Consider the following 22008-nt stretch of genomic DNA (forward strand, 5'->3'; position numbering starts at 1 on the left):
TATGGGTTATACTCAAGAACTTAGAATTCTGCTTGTCCCCAAGCATGCGTTATACTCAAGAAATTCTTAACTCACCTTCCGGCGTCTCTTTGCGTTGACCATCTTCTCAGAATATAATTTACTCGTGCCTTTAACTATGGATGCAATGCTCTCCTCCACTTTGGTTTCTTTTCTAAAGAAATCTTTTCTAATTTAAATTCAGCAAGTCTTTGCTCAAAAACTTTTTATTCATTCACCCCAACTTTGCGTTCAGCTCTTGAGAATGCATTCGTTCAAAACAATTTAAGATTATGCGATTACTTATTTGAATGCAGCGTTGAACCTGGTTACGCTCTTCATTTTGGTTTACCCCCATGTGTGTCATGCAGTCATCCAACCTCGGTTGCGTTCCATATTTAACTCAACTCATGTCTTGCTTAATTTGGCTTGCGCTAGACAGAGGAATTGCGCTTATGCATTGATCTTGGCCACTTACCTTCGTTTTGGCTTGCCCCCACGGGTGTCATGCAGATATCCAACTACGGGTAAGTGCCTTTCACAACTCAATTCTTGTCAACATGGGTTTCCCCATTGCATTGGCAGTAGAGTTGTTATTTTCAAAAGTTTTTTTTTTTTTTTTTTATGAAATGATCGCAATGTGATGAACGCAATTCTCCGAGACCACTGCCACCCCCAAACTTAGAGGGTGGCAGCATTCTTACTGCAAGCTAAAAAAAAACTCAACAAGAATGTAATACCAAATGTTTGAGCAAGGGTTTGCACACAATAAAACTATAGACTTTCTCAATTTGAAGAAGCTATTAAAAGTATGGAGACCCTTGCGATACCAGTTAAAGGATGCAGTGAATTATTTGTATCATTATAGATGCATCGCAAAGAACCGCAGTCAGACAAAGAGAATTTCAAAAGGATAAGGCATAAAAGATAACAAGAACAGAACCTTAAGCAGAATAACGCATGCGAAAATACGTTGGAATTCATGCGATTGAAGCCATGAATTGAAGGATGTGGAGGATTCTTCCGTTGTAACTGCGCACCGAGGAGAGTTATTATCGCACCTACAAGGAGCAAACGCACCACAACCAAGGAAGTAATCACATATCCAAAATAACAATAACTAAATAAATAAAAATAATAAACTAAACTAAGAAAGCAATGTAAAAGATAGAGTAGAGGACGTCCCTGGAGAAATTGGAGTGTTGTCACCACAAGGAGTCTCCCATGCAGGAGATGGCTTTCAACTGCTTGGTTTAAGGGGCTTGCCCTGACCATTGGAGCTTCCAGCAATTGTTGGACGCATGATGGTTGGCACGTGCCTAAAACTACTTCCAGCTCATACGATAGATAGCCTTTCTATCTCGAGGTCAATATTTGACTTTTGACGCATCGCCTATACTCCAAATATTGTTTGCAGCTTGGTCACACAATCTACAATATGCCTAAGATTGAAAGGGTGCCTGTGAAAACACAAAACTTCACAAAACATTAGCTGCCAAGTCCCCGGCAACGGCGCCAAAAACTTGTTGGCAGGAAAATTGGCAGGGACGGATGGGGTTATGCACGCAATAATGCGTTAGACATGGCTTAAGCTATGCATTTACGCCCATGCGCCAGAGGTCATGCGTCGGAGTGAAAATGCGCTAATCTAGTGTGCAATGACCATGTGTTCCTATCACAAGTTTTCTTATGCTCACGCAAAGTATAACGCAAATGCAAGTTTCTCGGGTAATCCGAGGTCGAACACAGGGACTTGTCACTCAATAATGCTTGTGAAGCAATGTGTTTGAGGCAATGAAAAGAAAAATAAAAAGAAAAAGTTTAATGGATTTACACACTACTCCTACTCCTATCTAAACAGATTGAGCAATAGAAGACTTGCGATGAGGATAGATAGATACACAAAAACCATTAACGTATAGTAATGTTTATTATCTTAAATCACTTGAGTAATCCTAGCTCGTCACACTAACGCATCGCACACCTTTCGGTGGTCAGCCGCATGACTATATCTCTATAGTGCATGGTTGCGTCGAACATAGATTATGCCTATCTCTAGGAACAATGCATACTTTGCTTTAGTGCGTTCCATCTCTTACCTTCTCAGGCAGTTAGACGTGGCTATTTAACTTATAGACAAGCAATGCAACAACCCATAGACAAGCGTTGCTACATCCCTTTCACCAAGCAAAGAGAATTAACTCACTATACTCGCACAACGCACACCTCTTGGTGGGTTGCTACATGCGTCCCATCTCTAGGCTACACAATTAAGTATGCGATCGCCTTTGATAAATAAACGATGAAGGTAAATGGTGATAAAGATAAAGATGATGAAGAAGATGGCATTGAATGAATCAAGAGATGCATTGATTACAACATGTCTTAATATTTTAAGCTAAAATGTAATACAATACAGAGGTTAGAAGAGAAATGAAGAACTCTGCGTCAAGGCTGCCGGTGGTGCCATGGATGAATGGTGGAGATGTCTCTCTCGAGCTCTATCTCCGACGAAAGCTCCGGTCATCACTCGGTATGGTTTGTGGAGGTGAAGAATTTTTACTGAAAATCTTGCTCAAGCTCTCATATGTGATCGCAAACCTCTGCCTTAAGGCAGAAGTTTGGATGTCTTGAAATGAAGGTCCAAAGGCTATTTATAGAGTTTAAACGCCGACAACTATCATGATTGCATTATGGCTCACTGATGCTTTTGTCGTGGTATGGGCAAAGTCACATCGTCTTATCTCGTTGATACTCCCAAGGTATGCGTCTTAGCTTGATTCAGCTGAAGCATCAACGCGTCCTACCCATCTTGCGATCGACCTTCTATTATGGTTGTCATTCCGTGGCCGCAATTCCCAAATGATCACCACATCCGCTTGATCACCGCAACTTTCGTGCGATGGACGCATGCGATCCAACTTTCAGCACATGCGTTTGTCTTTGTGATCACCTGGCTTCAGCACATGCGTTTGTCTACGATTGCTTATTTCAAATGCATGCGTTTGATTCCTGTGATAGCTACAAAAATAGACACTTTGGCTTGGAGTAACGCATAATATTGGGGTCAGTGAGGATTTAGGTGCTAATCGATGCAAAACTCAATTTTTCGCAAATGCTAAGTATTATCACCGCATTTTCTACTTATTAGCCCTCATGATTCTAAATAAAAGGCTTATAATAACTGGTATTTCTGTCAGTTATCAGTAATCAATGGAACGGATGTGTATCTCAAATTTGTCTATGAATCGAGAGGTAATCTCTATCTAGTTTCTTTGAGAAGAGCCCTATGTTTAATTTCTTGAAGGTTTCTTAATTAATTTAACTGCAATCTTGTGAATTCTTTGGTTGGATTTGTTTTAATCTTAATGGAGTTTTGATAAATTCTTCTGACAATTTAATTTGTTGAAATTCTTTCTCGCAAAATCATTCTAGCCTATGCATCATTGATTGATTTAGTTGCAAGTATTAGGATCGCATGTTTAGGGTCTAGACTTTTTCTGGCCAAACTCATGTATGTCCTAGTATAATCTTTCCAAATAAATCATGCTACAAGATATGGCTTTCTAACTTGTAGTATGTCTCAACAATTGAACCATATCTTAATGCTTTTCAGTTTTAACTTGTATGTCGCTAAGAAGGAAAAGTTTTAAACTGAATTAGTGTTGGTTTAGATTTTTAATAAAAATTGGCTAATTGGGCTATTAGAATTTCTAATAGGTTGAAGGATTGATAGAATCAGCGTAATTAAATGGTGCCTAATGAAAGAAATTGCATAGGAACTCTCTTTTGCTCTAAAAATTAGATAGACTCCTTTCCTAGATTGCATTTACCCCTTTTATTTTAATTTCGTACATGTTATCTCTTCCACACAAAACCCCCCATTTATCGCTCTTGTTAAAAACATAACTCAACGAAACCAATCATGCTTCTTTGTGGATCGATTTGGACTTACCACTGTTGCTACGTTTTAGTAGTAATATGAGTAGTTCGGTGTATTATAAATTTTCTTTTGTTTTGGTCCGAAGTCGAATTAACGACGTCGACTCCCAATCCGAACAATACATATACATACACATAATAAACTGTAATTTGACCCAGCTATAATTACGAATGATTCGTGAAGGAACGACTTACTGACAATGGTTATATTTATGGACACATAAATATTCTACAGTGGGAACAATGTAACCCATAGTTGATGAAAGTTGATTAATTTAATTAAAGAGTTTAATTGATTAATCTACAATAATTGAAGCTTCTAATCTATATGTCCATTAAGTCCACTGCTAGCTCACTAAGGGTACAACAAGGATCAATTAGTTTTGGAAGAATTAAAATTGCTCAAATTATAAGGGAATATATGTTAATTGTATACAATTAATATAATGTATATAGTTACATTATATTATAAAGTTAATTTTGAATAAGATTCAAAATTAAACTATGAGAGAATAAGGGGAATTGTATTAAATGGTAAAGTGCTTGAAATCCTTTTAAGTATAGCAAAATGTAATTGTCTATCAGTGTTAGACATCGATAGGTCGTGATAGACATCTATCACTGGGCAATAGATCACGATTGATAGATTTCTATCGCGATATATTTCTGATAGATAATGATATTTTTCTATATTTGTCTATGATATATTGTGATATTTTGTTGTCTATCACCAAATCATCATCAAACAATCAACCAATAATGGACAACAATAAATCATAAAATTTTAGAAGACTAAAAACAAATAACACACACGAATTATACACGGAAAACTCATTCGATATGAAGAATAAAAACCATGGGACTTGCGAGGAGTTCACCCTTGTCAACTTCTCTTATTATGATAAAATTGAAAAAAAAGAACTCAAAATAGTCATACATAGATTCACAACCCACCAATACTTTCATACATAAGAGATCAAATTTTGAGAGATAAAAGAATGAAAAATATCACCTAATTTTTATAAATTTTGTACAATAGTGATTGCAGCCAAACTAGAGCTCAAAAAGATGATCAACCATTCAAAACGTGGCTCTATGTATCCCCAATAGGCTGACTAAAAACCAGCATGATCCAACGGTTAAAAATCTTACAATTGACAACTTTATGGAAGTTATCACTAAAAAACCAAATTGCACAACTTTCTATCTTTCTTTCTGACTTTTTGTTTCTTTTTCCACTTTCCTCCTAAGATCATACCTAGATCACATAAAAAGAACTTTAGGCTTTTAAGCTGGGCCAACCCAAAAAATAAATCCCAATTAGCTTTAAACATATGAGATTTCTACATAAAAGACCTTAAGATTAGCACATATTATGTTTTGAACATTTCATTTTTTACAAAAAAGACTTATTGGTCTCCTTGTTTTCACTAATATTAGTGGCTATTTACAATTTAGCCTTCGCCTACGTTATATATATATATATATATATATTCATTTCCCCCATGCATATGTTCACTCCCCCAGTAATATATTTCATATATTTTTTCCCCATATTTCACTCCTATTTCTTCCTCTTCCCTCTCTTTTGTCCTTCCCCCTCCCTCTCTTTTCTCCTTTTGGCAATTTGAGTTGTAAGCAGTAGACGACGACGTGGGACAAATTGATGGTTTGGCATGAGATGACATAAACGACTTGGGACAAATCAATGATGTGGACGGCGTGGGGCGAATCGACGGTGACAGGTTGAGCAGATTTGATCAACCGGCACGACAGGGTGAGCAAATCTGGTCGACGACGACGGGTGGAGAGATTCGTGGCAGCCATAGCTGAAGAAGAAGAAGAGATGAAAATGGAGGGTTATATATTATAAACCCCCATATGAAGATGAACTTTATTTTTTCAAATTTTTTTATATATACTATGATATATATGTATTTTTTTAGCTTTTGTAGAAAATTTGATATATACGGTGGTATATGTATTCGTTTATTTGATACAAATGAGTGTTTTTTTTTTTATTTAGACTTATTGTATTATGATATATATATTGTGGTGTAAATGAAATTTATACAAATTTATAAACTCTAGTATATTTCATATATTTATTTATACTGTGATTTATGTCAAACATTGACTCAATCTCTAATTTATATTTTAAATAACCATGAATCCATAGAAAAAAAATGTGAAACCAATGGTAATAGAAAAAAATTTATTAAATGTATTTTCTCTCTAATTAAATTAAATAAAAGAAAAAATTTAAACAAATAAATGCATTTTCTCCTTCCGTTTGAAAATATGAAAAAAAAAGTTATATTAAATAAATCCTCTCTCTCCATAATAAATAAAATTTCTCTCTCAATCATGAAAAAGATTTTGAAAATAAGAAAATATATATAAAAAACGGAAATAAAAATAATAAGAAATGATAAATTTATCCAAAAATAATATTAAAAATCTTTATTGTACAAATTCAAATGTAAAGATATTTTTTTAAATATAAGAACTATCGTTTTTTAGGTAAAAATTTCTAAACACACCGAATATCTTGGGTTCACAAGACATTAAATCTAAAAGAAACTAAATTCATGCTTCTAGCATACTCCGAACCCAATCAATGTCTGAAGACGGAGTTTATATTAAAAAAAGATAAATAAATTGTGTCCAGAATCGCACCGCCCACCCCCCACCCCCCACCACTTTCAGATTCCGAACAACTTTTCTTAATTTTATAAATTGCAATTTGCATTTAAAATCTTGAAAATAAAGAAGAAAACAAAACAAGTGGCATCTCTCGAGAGGCGCGGCATTTAGAGTAGGCAGGCCTTTGTGGTTGGAGAATGAACAACTGTTTTTCGTGGCCGTCATTGTCGTGTGAGCATAATTCCAATTTTTATTTAATATTGATTTGCTTCGCCATTTTCAGGGTTTCGAGATCCTCCCCCTGAACGGGGAGAGAAATGTTTTTGCCTCTTCTCTTCTCCCCAAGCAATTAGAAATTCTTTCCGTCTTCCTATTTCAGATTCCAAGAGCATTTCCCCTTTTAAATCTCTAAATTTCTCCGCTTTTCCTACAAATTTCTTGCAGATTGTCACTTGTTGATTTTAATCCAATAATGGCAACTTGTTTTAGTTTCTCTTCCACCATGGATTCCTGTTTCCGCTACTCTTTTTCTAGGGCAGGCCTCAAATCCATCACCACCGATCTCGGCGATGGGACGATCGTCCATTGTTGGGCGCCTAAATTCAGAAGAGAGACCAAACCTTGCTTGCTTCTCCTCCATGGATTTGGAGCCAATGCAATGTGGCAATGGAACGAATTCATATCGCCATTGATACGATTCTTTAATGTTTACGTTCCTGACCTAATTTTCTTTGGCAATTCGTACACCACTCGCCCGGAGAGGTCTGAGTCCTTTCAGGCTCGCTGTATGATGCGTTTAATGGATTCGCTTGATGTTGAGAGGGTGAACGTCGTCGGAATCAGCTACGGTGGCTTTGTATCGTACAGTATGGCCGTTCAATTTCCTGAGCGATTGGAGAAAGTGGTGCTCTGTTGCGCTGGAGTTTGCTTGGAAGAGAAAGATATGGCGGACGGAATGTTCGTCGTGAAGAACGTTGATGAGGCCGCTAGCATTTTGCTGCCTCAAACGCCGGCGAAACTCAAAGAACTCCTCCGCCTCACCTTCGTCAAGCCTGCTCGAATTTTGCCAACTTGTATAATTGACGATTTCATCAATGTGAGTCATCATTGTGGCTTTGAATCTTTTTCTTTTCTTGTTTACTCCTTTGGATTTTGTCTGTCAAATTGGGGAAATTATTTCATGTTTCACGAACAATGATGGTAGTTTATTCAAACTTCGAAACTATTCCACGCTTGAAAAATTAGCTCACAAAATTGAACTAAATGGATTAAAAATGCAGTCATCTAACACTTTTCCATTGAATTTCAAAATCGATAACTGTTCTGATTCAGTTTCATATACAGAAATCCATGTGTTTTGTTTTTCTGTTCTACATTTTAGAAGGATTGCATTGCTAATAATTTTCTTTATGATGTTGCAATTGGGTATCTGCTGATAGGTGATGTGCACAGAGTACAAGCAAGAGAAAGAGGAGTTGATTAAAGAAATACTCAAGGACAGGAACTTATCTAATCTTCCCAAAATCGATAAGGTTTGAAAGATTTCTGTATTTTGGGAACTTATAGCGTCTTGAATTTCTCTAACAAATTGTGTTTTTGTTCCAAATTTTCAGTTAAAAAACGCTTTGTAATGTTCATTTTCGGGGGAAAAACAATTTTGGCAATCGATTTTGTTTTTGATTTTTAAAAATTAAGTCAATTTTTCCTCAATTTTTATCATGACTTGCATCTTTTCTAACCAAAGAGCTGAAATTTTAACCAAATTTAAAAAAAAATGTTTAAAAAACTATATCTTTTTTTATAGTTTACAAAATTTGGCTTGATTTTTAATAATATGGTAAAAAATAGATAACAAATCAAGAAATTTAGAGGTGAAAAAGTATTTATGGATTTAATTTTAACAAATAAGAAATCTAAAACAAATGACTATCAAATGGTAGTTCATTGTATCAATTTCAATCTTAAACATTTATTTTATTTTATTAAACCTCGAAGTCAATAAATGTGACAATCTTTCAACCTCAATTTTAAGTAGGACAATTTGAGTAGGGTTATAACTGATTTTTCTTGTTTCATTTTTTTAGTTCAGCCACTATTAGGGTGAATTGATGGGTCGAACCATCGATCTTTGTGTTCCTATTAAAGTTAATGATTAATATTTACTACTAAACATTCCTAGAACTACCAAACTATTATAATGAAACATATTGAAATTCTAAAAAAACAAACTAAAGTAAGTTGGAGAGAAGGTGTGCATAGAGAAGATTGTTTATAGTTTCTGTGAGATTAGTCAAAATGTATGTAAGCAATTAGACACTAAAAAAGAAGGTGAAGATTGATGATGACAAAAAGTATTTATAGAATAATTATTAGCACAGAAAACTTGGTTTAAATAGAGATATCAATGAAGAAAATCATAGGGGTAGATTGGAAATATGAAGTGTAGAATAGAAAGTTAGAAGTTGGACAGAAAAAGTACTCGTGGGGGATGGTTAAATGGGAAAAAGTAAAAGTGCATATCATTTTAACTTTATAACCATTTAGGACCATCGGTAACCCATTAATTTTTAAAAATTGTATTTGTTTTTTTCCCAATCTCTTATTCATAATTTTCATATTTCATAAGTAAACATTTAAATTTTAGTTAATTTTAACAAGTTTTTTGAAAATTACTCTTTTTAGTTTTCAAATTTTGGCTTTGATTTTGAAGATGCTCCCAAAATGTAGACAAACTAATAGATGGAAGTTATGTTTATAGGTTTAATCTTCATAAACCAAAAACTAAAAACCAAATAGTTACTAAAGGGTTTATATCTTTTAGTTATCAAATTTTTGTTTAAATTTTGAAAATACTCTTAAAAGTAGGTAAAAAAGAAAGGAATCAATAGGTGAAAGAAGTTTTTATAAGCTTAATTTTGAAAAATTAAATATCAAATAGTTATCAAAGGAGACCTAAAAGATAATAAGAAAAAAAAAATGATGAAGGGAGGAGTTACCAGGAAAGTTTATGCAGAGAAAATTAAGTTAATTAGTGAAAGTGTAAATAATAAATACATTAAAGAACTATTTAAGTCAACATTATAGAATATCAATAACTACATTTTCTAAGCGGAAAGTAATTCAAAATAGTTGTTTTTTATTAAAAAAAAAATGAAAATACCTTTTAATTTCTAACTATATCTATATATTATAAATTTGTGGAATGTGAATTGGAACTCAATATTTATTTGAAATTGCCATTGCAGGCAACGTTGATAGTATGGGGAGAACAGGATCGAGTATTTCCTTTGGAGTTGGCACATAGATTAAAAAGGTATTTTCATTCAAAATTTATAGCTTTTGAATTTTAGAAATGATGATTCATTTATTAAAAATAAAAATTAGAGAGGGATGATTTGAGATTCAAGATTAGCTATTTTAAGAAGATAATGAGATTTATTTCAAAAGGAAAACTTCTATTTTTTCTCAATATTTGGATCCCTCTTTCCTAGTTGCAAAAAAATATAATGATTATTGGTAAAGATATCACCTCCTCATTGATTAGTAGGAATGAACACAATAAATCAAAACTTAACAAAAGAATTATTTCGTGGCAGGCATGTATTCACATTTGGACCAAAAAAATAATAATAATAAATAACCTTAGAATTTAGACTGTCCGTTAACCATCTAATTTTTAGCTTTTAGTTTTTGAAAATTAAAGCTTATAAACTCTATTTTTCACATTTAAGTTTATTTGTTTTGTTATTCATTCATTTCCACGAAAATTTTCGAAAATCAAGCTAAAATTTGAAAACTAATAGAAAATTGATTTTCAAAACTTGTTTTTTTATATAGAAATTGATTAAGAAAACTGAAAACAAAATTGTTACTAAACAGGATCTTAGATTCTTTTAAATTCTAACAACATAAGGAAATTGAAGGACTTCTACTAATTATAATAAAGGAATATTGATACAAAGATGAAAGCAAATTTATAATGAAAAATTGAATGATTTGCAGGCACTTGGGGGAAAATGCAGAATTAGTAGTTGTAAAAGAAGCAGGGCATGCAATCAATGCAGAGAAGCCAAAAGAGATGTATAAACACATAAAGGCATTTCTCACCTCTCACCCCAACCTTTCCCCTTCAACAAACTCTTCTCTTTGTAGCTGTTAAGTACATCATATTATCACTTCCAAAATCCCATTCTATGTTCAATCCACTCATAATTTATCCCCTAAATCTTTATTCACATAGATTGGATTGCCCACATGACCCTCCTACTGTATAGTTTTATTTTTTTAAATAGCTATTCTCAATCAAAATTATTTTCTTTGACCTCTCTTTGCTCTTTAGAATATGTTTGGGTGTGATTTTGAATTTTGTTTATACTACTTTTCCTAGGTCTAAAATCACTTTAAAACAAGTCTTTAATAATTCAAAATCAATTTAATGTTTGATACTATACTTTTAAACGTCACTTCAATGTATTACAGATGGCAAATAGGATGACTTTGTCCAGTCTAAGAAAATAAAGTTACATGCTTCACATGCTATTCTAATTCCTTGCCCTCCCTTCCCTAACCTCTTCAGAAATAGGGCTACAATTTCCTTTGAACCATCAGTTACCAGAGTATTACCGAAACTCTGCTTTCCGATGAGCTGGGGGCGACTTCGATGCTGAGAACGAGATGAATGAACTTGGTCAAATTCTATCACAGGTCAAAGGAGTTTCTTAGAACTCAAGGACACAATTGTACAACCTATAGAATAGATCTTTTCAAGCAAGGTCGTCAAACCAAAGAAACTTCTATAAGTAGTACACGTGACCATGTATTTATTGGGGGCAAATTGTTCCGAGTAACTCCTCAAGCTCACTACTTATCTCGATGTCATCTTCTTTCAATCTCTGTCGCATGTCTGGGGCCGATTTTCCTGCAGCTACGTACGTCTTGAGCAATAGATGGTATGCACTTGCGTCCAGACACTTGAATCTCTTTAAAATCCTGGCAAAATCTTCAGCACCTTCAACGTCTTTCTCTTCCTCAAAGTACTTCAGAAAAGCATTTGATATTACTGATGGTGGATGCCACTCACTGTCCTTGCTTTCAAATATAAGTGATTCCAAATGACTAAGTGCCAAATCCACTTTCTTGAACTTCAAGAAGTAAATCATGAAGATTTCTCGGGCCCTAATGAAAGGCCCTTTACCTATCTTAATGGCGTCCTCAAAAGTCATTGCAGCATCTTCGTACATGCCCTGTTGTAAGTAAGCTCCAATGGTAAAATTAACTAACCGCAAATCGAATCTGGAACAATTCGATTCCCATTCCTTATAAGTTCTTTTAAGACCCTCAACATCGTTTAGTTTTCTTAGAGCCTGAAGCATGACAAGATAGCTTGTATTATTTGTCACTGGATAAACCGATTTCAGTGCATTCCATATCCTATTCACCTCACTCAGATTAGAAGTCGACGCATAGAGGCTTATCAAGAAATGGTATGCCAGACGATTCTGCTTATTGGACTTGATCTCTTCCTCTACCTTTTTAAGAGCTAATTCAGCTTTCTCAAACTGTCCTACCTTGACATAGATAGCAGCCAAATTCGAAAATGTTGTCCAATCAAATTTGTTTCTGTCTTCATTTTTCATCTCCTCAAGAATTTCATCCACTTTTCCAATGTCATTCAAGGCAACACAACTGTTCATCCACACATTATATGTGTACGTGCTAAGAAAAATGCCTCTCTGCTTCATCTCACCGATTAGAGGAAGTACTTTCTCAGGCTGATCCATTCTCATGTACATGGTCATAAGATTGTTAAAGGACAAATTGGAAGCAAACTTCAACTCATCTATCTCCTTAGAAAGAGACAAAGCCTTTTCCTCCATCATTTCCTTGCAATAGCAGTTCAAAAGGGCTCCATAAGTTAATCGATTCTTTGCAGACGATGACAGATCATAGAAATAATTCTCTGCAGCAGCTATTCCTTTAACTTTTGATATAAGATCTAAACGCAGAGCATAGTCAGTGAATGAATAGTTGATTTTTCTCATCTCCATCCATTCCAATATCTGCAACCGAAGCAAAGGCAATGGATGAGCTAAAATCTTATGGTCTTGTGCAATTTTAGCAACTTTTTGGATGATCCAAATTCCAAACGAAGGAAAGTAGACTATTTCCATGATTTTTCATGGGTTGGGGGAAAGTAGTCTATTTTCCTTAAAGCATCCTCGTCGGATTCTCATCCTAAAAACGATAACCCAGTGATAACTATAACTCAGGCTCAGCTCAACAATATATATACATATATATAGATATAGATGTAGATATATGATCTAAGGGGACATACAGGACACAACAGAAACAAAATAGCAAGGAAAAGTTCAATCAACGATTGACATTACGAAGAGAAAAGTAAAGAGAAGGCAACAGAAATGAAGAACCATGGAAATAAGCAGTAATTTTGCGCATTTGTATTTCTCCCACAAATTTCAATAAACAAACATATGCATTTAAATTCAATAGCATCTCCATCAATGGCGACTTCAGTAACATAGCTTTTAGAGAAAGAAGAAACCTCAAGAGCATGGTTGTATCTACGATACTTCCGAAGCTCCTTTATGCAGTTCTCGAGCTCATATTTTTTTACGATGTTTCCCTCCATGATGAATTGGTTTAATGTCTGCGTCACGCTGCCGCCAGTGGCACCCAGGGCCGACAACCTCGGGTAGAGCCGCCGCTGATTATTCGAAGGACGATGCTTCAACTCGGTGACTGATGTACAGAGCTGCTGGAAACCTGTCGCCAACCTTGACATTAAAGGCCGACGATTCATTTCTCTCGAAACGGCGACTGATGTACAGAGCTGCTGGAAACCTGCCGTCAACCTTGAGATTAAACTCCGACGATTCATTTCTCTCGAAAATTACTTCTCGTCCTGAGTCAGGCGATCCGGCAGAGGTTTTGTTAGGGCTTTACCAAAATCCGCCCCGTCGTGAGCTGTCAGAGTAAAATAAATAAGGGCTGCTTGCAAATACAATTGGGATTTTAACATTAAAAAACCTTCTTTAGGTGCTATATTTCAAAAATGTTTTTTCCATGAAAGACTTTAAATATTAATTTTGCACAAATTTATCTTCTTTTTTATTTTTATTCTCGATTTTATATATATTTTTCTATTTTAAAAACTTTCTTAATGATGGAGGGAAATCACATTTAGGTATTTGAAAATATTTTAACCATTATATGAAATATATCACAATATATAAATTCAATGTTTGACATAAATAGAGAGAAAATACATTTATTATGATTTTTTCCCTTATTCCATGGTAGAGATAAAATGCATTTGATATATTTTTTTTCATTTTGATTTGGAGAGAGAAAATGACATTTAATATGATTTTATTTTCCATTTTGTTTTTCATGTTGATTTTTGTTATTATGTGAAATGTTTCATTGTGTGTTCACTTGTACATGTAATATATTTCCTTGTTTATTTGGAAACATTCTAAAAAATATATGAACTATATTGGTAAATATATTTGATATTTACTCAAATATTCATAGTTATGTTTAAATATACCTTAGAACATATGGTATTTATTCAAATATTCATGGCTATTTTTAAATATACCTTAGAACATAAATTTTAGAACATATATAAAAGCGTGTATATATCATACATCATAAATTCAAAGTAGTAAAAAATCAACAAAAAAAATATCTAACATAGTATATAAATCATAGATGAACTTGATGTTTAACATAGAACATATATATATATATATATATATATATATATATAAGCGTATATATATCACAAAACAATAAATCTAAATACAAAAATCATCATCGTTTCCATAAAATAAACGATTATATATATCACAATATATATATTATCATCGTTTATATTAAACCCCCTCCATCGATCGGATCTTCTTGCCTAGCTCCGTCGATTGGATCTACTCAAGTCCGCACGCGAACCTACTTGCGCCTGGTGTCGGAAGCTTCGCCACTCGTCTCACATCATCTGTTTGCTCAAGCTTGTGCTGCCGTTGACTGAATATGCCCAAGTCCACGTCGGATTTGCTCGCGCCTGGTGCCAGAAGCTTCGCCTCGCACCACGCCGTCTCATGTCGTCCGTCTACAACCACGCTGTCGTCAGCTCGAGCCCGCGTCGGAGATTCTCTTTCCCCACGCCGTCATCTACCGCTTGCAACTCACATTGTCAGAAGGAGAAAAGAGAGGGAGGGAGGAAAGAAATGAGCGTGAATTATAAGGGAGAGAATATATGAAATATATTATTGGGGTGAGAGAATATATGCATAGGGAGAAAGAATATGCATGGGAGAGAGTATGCATGGGGGAGCAAGAGTATGCATGGAGGAAAGATAAAAAAATAAATAAGTATATATATATATATAATATAGAAGGGGGGTAAATAACCACTGATATTAGTGAAAATAAGGTGACCAATAGGTCTTTTTGTAAAAAAAAAAAATGTTGAAGACATTAACGTAATATGTGTCTATTCTTTAGGTCTTTTAGGTAGGAATCCCAATATAATTCTTTGGCCCAAATTAATTGTACATATAGAAAAAACTAAAAAAATTGTAAATATGGCAGTTTCAATTTTTGTAAAGAAATTGGATCGAACTATCCAGTTCAGTTTGGTTCGATTCGGTTCGTTGATTTTGTCCAACTTTTGCACCCCTAGTGTAGAGGTAGCCTTTCGCTTTCATACGAAAATTCTATCTTTCTTTTATTTTGTATAATTTTCAATTGGTTTTCAGTGTAATATCCCTTCAATTTTGGAATTTTGAATTATTAGGTTGGATTCTAATTCCTACATTTACGTTAGTTTTGAAATTTTGATTACATTTTGATTTTAGATTTTGTTTAATTCTGCGAAGGGCATATTTGTCAATGTTTTAAATAATTACCATGTATTTAAATTCATCTTTTAAATGTTTAGACATTATTGGTATAGAAACTTTGTTTAGATATTTTTCAAAATTTTATCTACATTTTAGACATTCGTCCCGTTGAACCAAGTAAAAGACCAAAAAGCCCACAATTAATGTTTTCTTCAAGCCCACGATCAGTCGCATCCTCTTTAGTCTTCAAGCCCATGATCAGCCACGATTGGTCTTCAAGATTAAAAAAACCCTCGAGGGTCTTCAAGATTCAAATTAATAAAAACAAATATGGTATATAAGTTCAAATTATATCAAATTAACTATAAAATAATAAATAGTTATAAGGGCATTATTGAAACTTTATGTAAATATAAGACATTTATGAGTAGAAATCCTACGAAACAAACACAGTTATCAAAATATTTCCCAGATATCTGCAAAAATATTTCTACGAAACAAACATGCTAATCTAAAGATGCTGGACATCTATAATTCCTAAATATATATAATTTTGGGCATCTAAGATTCCAGTTATTTGTATTCCTAAAAAACAAACGACTTCTAAAAGTCATTTCTTCGTTTGGTATTCAAGTCACATCGTCTTTCATTCAGTCTTCCTCCTTCTTCGTTTCATCTTTATATTCTCATATCTTCATCTTTCATTTGGTCTTCCACCATCTTTGTTCCATCGTCTGCTTCCTTTCATCGTTTCTAGTTTCTTCATTTTCAGTTTGAAATCGGTTGTGAGAAAGTTATCGCGCGAGGGAAAATCAATCAATTTTTGGTAAAATTTTTGTTCAATACCGTTGAAATCATATGTGATAACACTTTGAAAAATAAGAAAAAAGTAAGTGAATGTATAGTTTCATTGTTTTTTTCTTTGGAGTTATTGATTAGAATCTATAGTTTTTTTTTGTCTTGTTGATTAGAATCTATCAATGATAGGTTTCTTATAGACTTGAAGGTTATTGAATTTATTTTCATGAGATGTAAGTAAATGCATAGTTTCACTACTGTTATTATTATTATTATTATTATTATTATTATTTTTTGTGGTTGATTAGAGTGTATTAGTGATAAGTTTCTATCACTGATAGATTTGATGGTTGTTGAATTTATCTTCATGGAATATAAGTAAATGCATAGGTTTTTTTCCCTTTTGGTGTTATTGATTAGAGTCTATCGATGATAAGTTTTTATCATTGATAGACTTGAAGGTTGTTGAATTTATTTTCATGGAATATAAATAAATGTATAGTTTCACTACTGCTGGCTTTTTTTTTTTTTGTGTTCTTGATTAGACTTTAGGGTAATAGAAACCTATCACTAATAGACTTGAAGCTTGTTAAATTATTTTTCATGAAATGTAAGTAAATGCATAGAAGCTCCAATACTATTGTTTTTTGGGTGTTTTTTATCGATAGGTTTCTATCACTATAGACTTAAGATTGTTGAATTTATTTTCATGAAGTGCAAGTAAATGCATTGTTTCACTATTTTTTTTTTTACTTGATTGGAGTTTATCAATAGTAGGTTTCTATCACTATAGACTTGAAGGATGTTGAATTTATTTACAAGGAATGTAATTAAATGCATAGTTTCATTACTTTTTTTTTTTTTTTTTTGGTGTTGTTGATTAAAGTCTATCATTGATAGTTTCTATTAAGGATTGTGCCTACTTTTGCCTTGCAGATCTCTCAAATGTAATGATGTAGTACAACAGTTTTGTGGATATTGTAGTACCTTAATTTTATGGATATTTCCAGTATTTCAGTAATAGAAAAGATCAATAACAAATTTCATAGTGACATTAATTCAGTAATAGAAAAGATCAATAATAAATTTCATAGTGACATTACTTTCACATGTACTTGATGTTGTCGTATGAATATAGAAAAGTGTTGGATCATAGGTTTAATCATTGCAAGTTATGTTTCTTTATGTTTCTATTGAGTAAAACTTATAAGAATTAAACATATGCGACTCTTTAGTGAATGTTGAAATTATCGATGATATGGATGTTGAAGTCTATCGATGATAGACCATATAAGAAATAGACTTCACAATGACATTTTACCTTGGTCGACAACAAGTTATGGATTGTTAGTCGACACTATCACTCGGTTACCTTAGTCTTCTCGGTGTGAGAATCCAGGAGGTGTGGGCTCTAAATGAATTTTGGTAGAGGGAAAGACGAACAAGTCTATGCGATAGACTAACATCTTCTATACGATAGTTACTCGCTACTAAATGATCGAGTACTCAAGTCTATACGATAGGCTTATTCCTTTTTGTCGCCTACTCGATCGTTAACTTGATCGTCTAGTTCCTCCTTCCCTCTACCCAAATCCATACAGAGCACGCACCTCCTGGATTCTCACATCGAGAATACCAAGGTAACCAAGTGGTGGTGTCGAGTCTTGTTTGAGGGTCGAGGATCGAGTTGTACTCGTTGTTGATCGAGGATATTCTAGAGGTGTGTTGCATTCGTTGTTGGATGCATTGCTGTTTGATTGAGGAAGTACTAGAAGAAAGGGTTCTTCAAAGGTATGTTTACTCGATCCTTTGTTTTTAACTTAGTAGCATGCTATAATTTTATCCTTGATGTATAACTGTTCTATTTGATTGTAAATGTTATTATTCTTTCACAATGGGATTTGCACGATTTCCTTCCGCTCATTGGTTCTCTACATTTAGAGTTCCTTCATTTGGTATCAGAGTCAGGTTGTTCTGATATTCCAAATTCCATTGATGTATTGAATTACATTTTCAATCTTGGTGTGTTTTATGTTTCTACAATGCGTTTAAGTGTTAGATGTAGTTGTGGATGTAAATTGATGGATGTTTCAGGATGATTTCCTTTGTTTTAAGCTTTCTTTTACATTTTAAAGTTAATTTGTAAGGGCCCTTGTGCTTTTGGGCATAATTAACTTGCTATCGAGTCTATATTCAAGTATTTAGTTTGTTTGAGTCGTTCGTGATGAAGCTTCAACGCATGGAGATGCTGTTCCCTTCGAGGAAGAAGACCAAAGGTTGGTCGCATCATGTAGCCCAGGCTAAACGATCGTTTAGATTTGGCTATGCGATCGTGTAGAAAATTTTTACTCGATCATGTAGTATTTACTAAATGATTGCATGACTGATGCTACGCGATCAAGTAAAGAGTTTACTCGATCGTGCTGTGTTGGCTACTCGATCGCGTAGATGCTTGGGGTAAACAATCGTTGTGTATATGATACTCGACACATGGTAGGCGTGCGCATTAAACGATCGAGTAGGCCATCATGCTCATCGCATAGGCAATGATTACTCGATCACTCAGTATGCGATACTCGACGTTTGCTCCTCGATCGTTTAGACGATCATGCTTCATTATATAGTTGTCGTCTACTCAATCGTTTAGGCATGCATTAAACGATGTGCGCTGCATGATGGCGAGGCCTTCATGCTTCATCGCATAGTCAAAGGCACTCAATCCATGCTACACAATCATTTATACTTGATCAGCGTTACTCGATGATCATAAGGAGCTACTACACGATCAAGTAATGAGGCTTCGCCCGGGCATTCAAGACCCGATTCGCCTGTTTGAACAGGTTGACTCGATGGCTTAGGTAATAGATAGATTTTCTTTTCTGGTATTTGGAGGCTAATTATCCCGGTCCATCAATTTTTGTTGAATGTACATGTGATGTATGTTTAATTATATACCATAAAGTATGTCATATAGTTTTAAAACCCACCATAGGTTATGCATTTTTTCATGAATCATCTTTATATTATAAGTGTTATAATATAGTAGTTTGCATGATTAAATTACATTAAAGCATACTCATTCATCATATAATATAAGAGTTATAATATATGCATGCATTAAGCATATTCATGCATCATCTTTATATTATAAGTGTTATAATATAAGAGTAAATGTTTAGCATGTATGTTTAGTTCATTACAAGTTTTATAAGAGTTATATATAGTAATGAATGAACATTGCATGAAGCATGACACTTAAGTTAATTTATAAAAGTTATAAATACCTAGTCTAGCTTAGCAATGTGGTTATTTTTAGTTGTTTCATTTTTTATAAGTGTTATGATTAATGAAATTAGAACAAAAATCAATAAGAAAGACATGCATGCAAACTTAGACTTTGATCAATTTTTAAAAAGTTTTAAAATTTGATTGAGATAGACTTAAAATCACGTTTTAATGAGATTAGAAACCTAAGTTTAATCTTTTAATTCGGTTCAATAGGATTAAATTGACTAAGAAAAGATTAAATATGTACCAAATCTATCTATAAGGGACCTTATCTAAGGCACGTTCTGGCTAGGCTGGGGTATTTATGCTGACGGAAACGAAACATCTCTACTTGGGAACCTACCTGGAAATGTGAATTAGATAGATTTGCTGTATGCATGCAAATTTGATGATAGTCTGTTAAAGTGTTTAATGAGACTTGAATCAAAATTGTTTAATTATCAAAGGCAAGTATTGTTTTTGAACAAATTAAACACCCACTTAGTTAAAATCAGTAGCTGGATTGACTAAGTTAATGAATCCCTAAGTAGAACACTCAATAGGAGGTACTTGGGGTATATGATACTTCACTTAAACATCTATATGTTTCTCCCTAAAAGTTTACACCGTGAGATCTATCATCGGTCTCGAGGCATCCTAGGAGTGTCCCCCTAAAAGATGGTGTTGGATAGGTCAATACCAAGGTGAATGGAGAGAATGTTCATAGTAAGTGGGAGCAGGACGTGTGACAACATATTTCACATTCTCTCTCATTAGGTTGGATAACATTTTCATGCGTCGCCTCGAGGCACCTTGGGAGTGTCCCCCTAAAGGATGACTGTATTTGCACAACTCTTTATATGATCTCCTAAAAAGGATAGAGTTGCTTTAATCTCTTGTCTTAATCTGCTTTTTCCTTATAATGGGCGCATTAGGCGGGACTCTAGGGCCTAAAATGAGGGGTTACACTTACGCAGAATTGTTAAGGTTATTAACAAATTCTGAACCGAATAATGGTGAATGTTAGAGTCAGTTACAAGAAGTTGTTTTTGTTTAATGGTTGAGAATATCTCATCCCAGTGAAGGGGCATTTGATCACCCCATCGGTGATTTTTGTCCTGCCTCACTGGGACATCATTGCAAAATAGATGTCACTTAGGGTACAATAGAACTATTTTGCTAAAACCTAAAATTGGTGTTAAAAGTGGTAATGCAAGTAGACTCATTAAGTTTGTTCTTTTTTCAGTAACTTTTAAAATGGCAACTGCTACTTTAGCTTTATTAGCCGCCAACAAACTGATTGACGAAAACTATGCTAGTTGGAAAAATAAGATAAATACGATACTTATCATCAATGACCTCTGGTTCGTCCTTATGGAGAAGTGTCCTCCTATTCCACCTCACAATGCCACTCGAAATGTTCGAGAGGCATACGAGAAATGGACACGGGTAAATGAGAAGGCCCGAGCGTATATCTTAGCCAATCTTAACGACGTCTTATTCAAGAAGCATGAGCCTCTGGTCACTGCACGTAAGATCATGGAGTCCCTGAGGGGAATGTTTGGACAACTGTCCGCGCAACTCAGGCATGACGCTCTTAAGTTCCTCCTCAACTCCAAAATGAAGGAGGGAACCTCTGTTCATGAACACATCTTGAATATGATGGTCCACTTTAATGTGGCGGAGATGAATGGTCTCGCATTGATGTTGCCAGAAAGCTTTCTCCACTTTGTAAGCAACGCTGTTCTAGACAGGGTTGATTACACCCTTACAACTCCCCTCAACGAGTTGCAGACATTCCAATCCTTGCTAAAAAGTAAGGAGAAGAAGGTTGGTAAGGAAAATATTGCTTCATCATCTAAGAAGTTTCACCAAGGTTCGACCTCACGAACTAAGTCTGCACCTTCTTTTTCCAGCACTAACAAGTGGAAGAAGAAGAAAGGTAGTAAGAGGAAGGGGAAGGCGCCTGCTAACCCACAACCTGCCTCTCCATGGGGTAGGTGACCAACACCGGTTGACAGGGGAAAGTGTTTCCACTACAACCAGGATGGGCACTGGAAGCGTAACTGCCTGTGTTATTTGAAGGAAAAGAAGAAGGCCACACAAGGTAAATATGATTTATTGGTTTTGGAGACTTTTTTAGTGGAGAATGATGATTCTGCATGAATTATAGACTCTGGGACTACTAATCATGTTTGTTCTTCATTTTAGAGGATTAGATCCAGACGACAGCTTGAGGCTAGTGAGATGACGATACGAGTTCGCACTGGGCACGTCGTCTCAACTATGGCAGTGGGAGGCCTCCAGTTGACTTTACATAATAGATTTATCATTTTGAATGATGTATACATTGTTCCCGAGTTAAAGAGGAACTTAATTTCTGTAAAGTCATTGCTTGATTGTAAATATACCCTGAACTTTTCGGTTAATAAAATGTTTATTCTGAAAGACGGTGTTGAAATATGTTCAGCTAAACTGGAAAATAATTTGT

The 22008-nt window shown here is 34.4% G+C and overlaps 2 protein-coding genes across 3 annotated transcripts; one reads left to right on the forward strand and one right to left on the reverse strand.

Moving 5' to 3' along the window:
- Positions 1–6637: 6637 nt before the first annotated feature.
- On the forward strand, positions 6638–10908 carry LOC120084671 (uncharacterized). The gene is made up of 4 exons (XM_039040480.2): positions 6638–7681; positions 8025–8117; positions 9831–9898; positions 10588–10908. The coding sequence occupies exons 1-4, from the start codon at positions 7058–7060 to the stop codon at positions 10742–10744; spliced, it is 942 nt and encodes a 313-aa protein (XP_038896408.1). The 5' UTR covers positions 6638–7057; the 3' UTR covers positions 10745–10908.
- An 89-nt stretch (positions 10909–10997) lies between these two features.
- On the reverse strand, positions 10998–13620 carry LOC120084664 (pentatricopeptide repeat-containing protein At1g02370, mitochondrial-like). Of its 2 annotated transcripts, none has more exons than XM_039040474.2 (2): positions 13151–13620; positions 10998–12644 (listed from the first exon to the last, which is right to left on the reverse strand). In XM_039040474.2, the coding sequence occupies exons 1-2, from the start codon at positions 13484–13486 to the stop codon at positions 11406–11408; spliced, it is 1575 nt and encodes a 524-aa protein (XP_038896402.1). In that variant the 5' UTR covers positions 13487–13620; the 3' UTR covers positions 10998–11405. The 2 variants fall into 2 exon arrangements, with proteins under 2 accessions (XP_038896402.1, XP_090163005.1); XM_090306879.1 differs by having other exon boundaries at positions 10998–12819; positions 13151–13602.
- Positions 13621–22008: the final 8388 nt, after the last annotated feature.

The sequence above is a fragment of the Benincasa hispida genome, chromosome 1 (assembly GCF_027475165.1).
Source record: "Benincasa hispida cultivar pf3 chromosome 1, pf3_genome.v1.1, whole genome shotgun sequence".
Classification (NCBI taxonomy): Eukaryota; Viridiplantae; Streptophyta; class Magnoliopsida; order Cucurbitales; family Cucurbitaceae; genus Benincasa; species Benincasa hispida.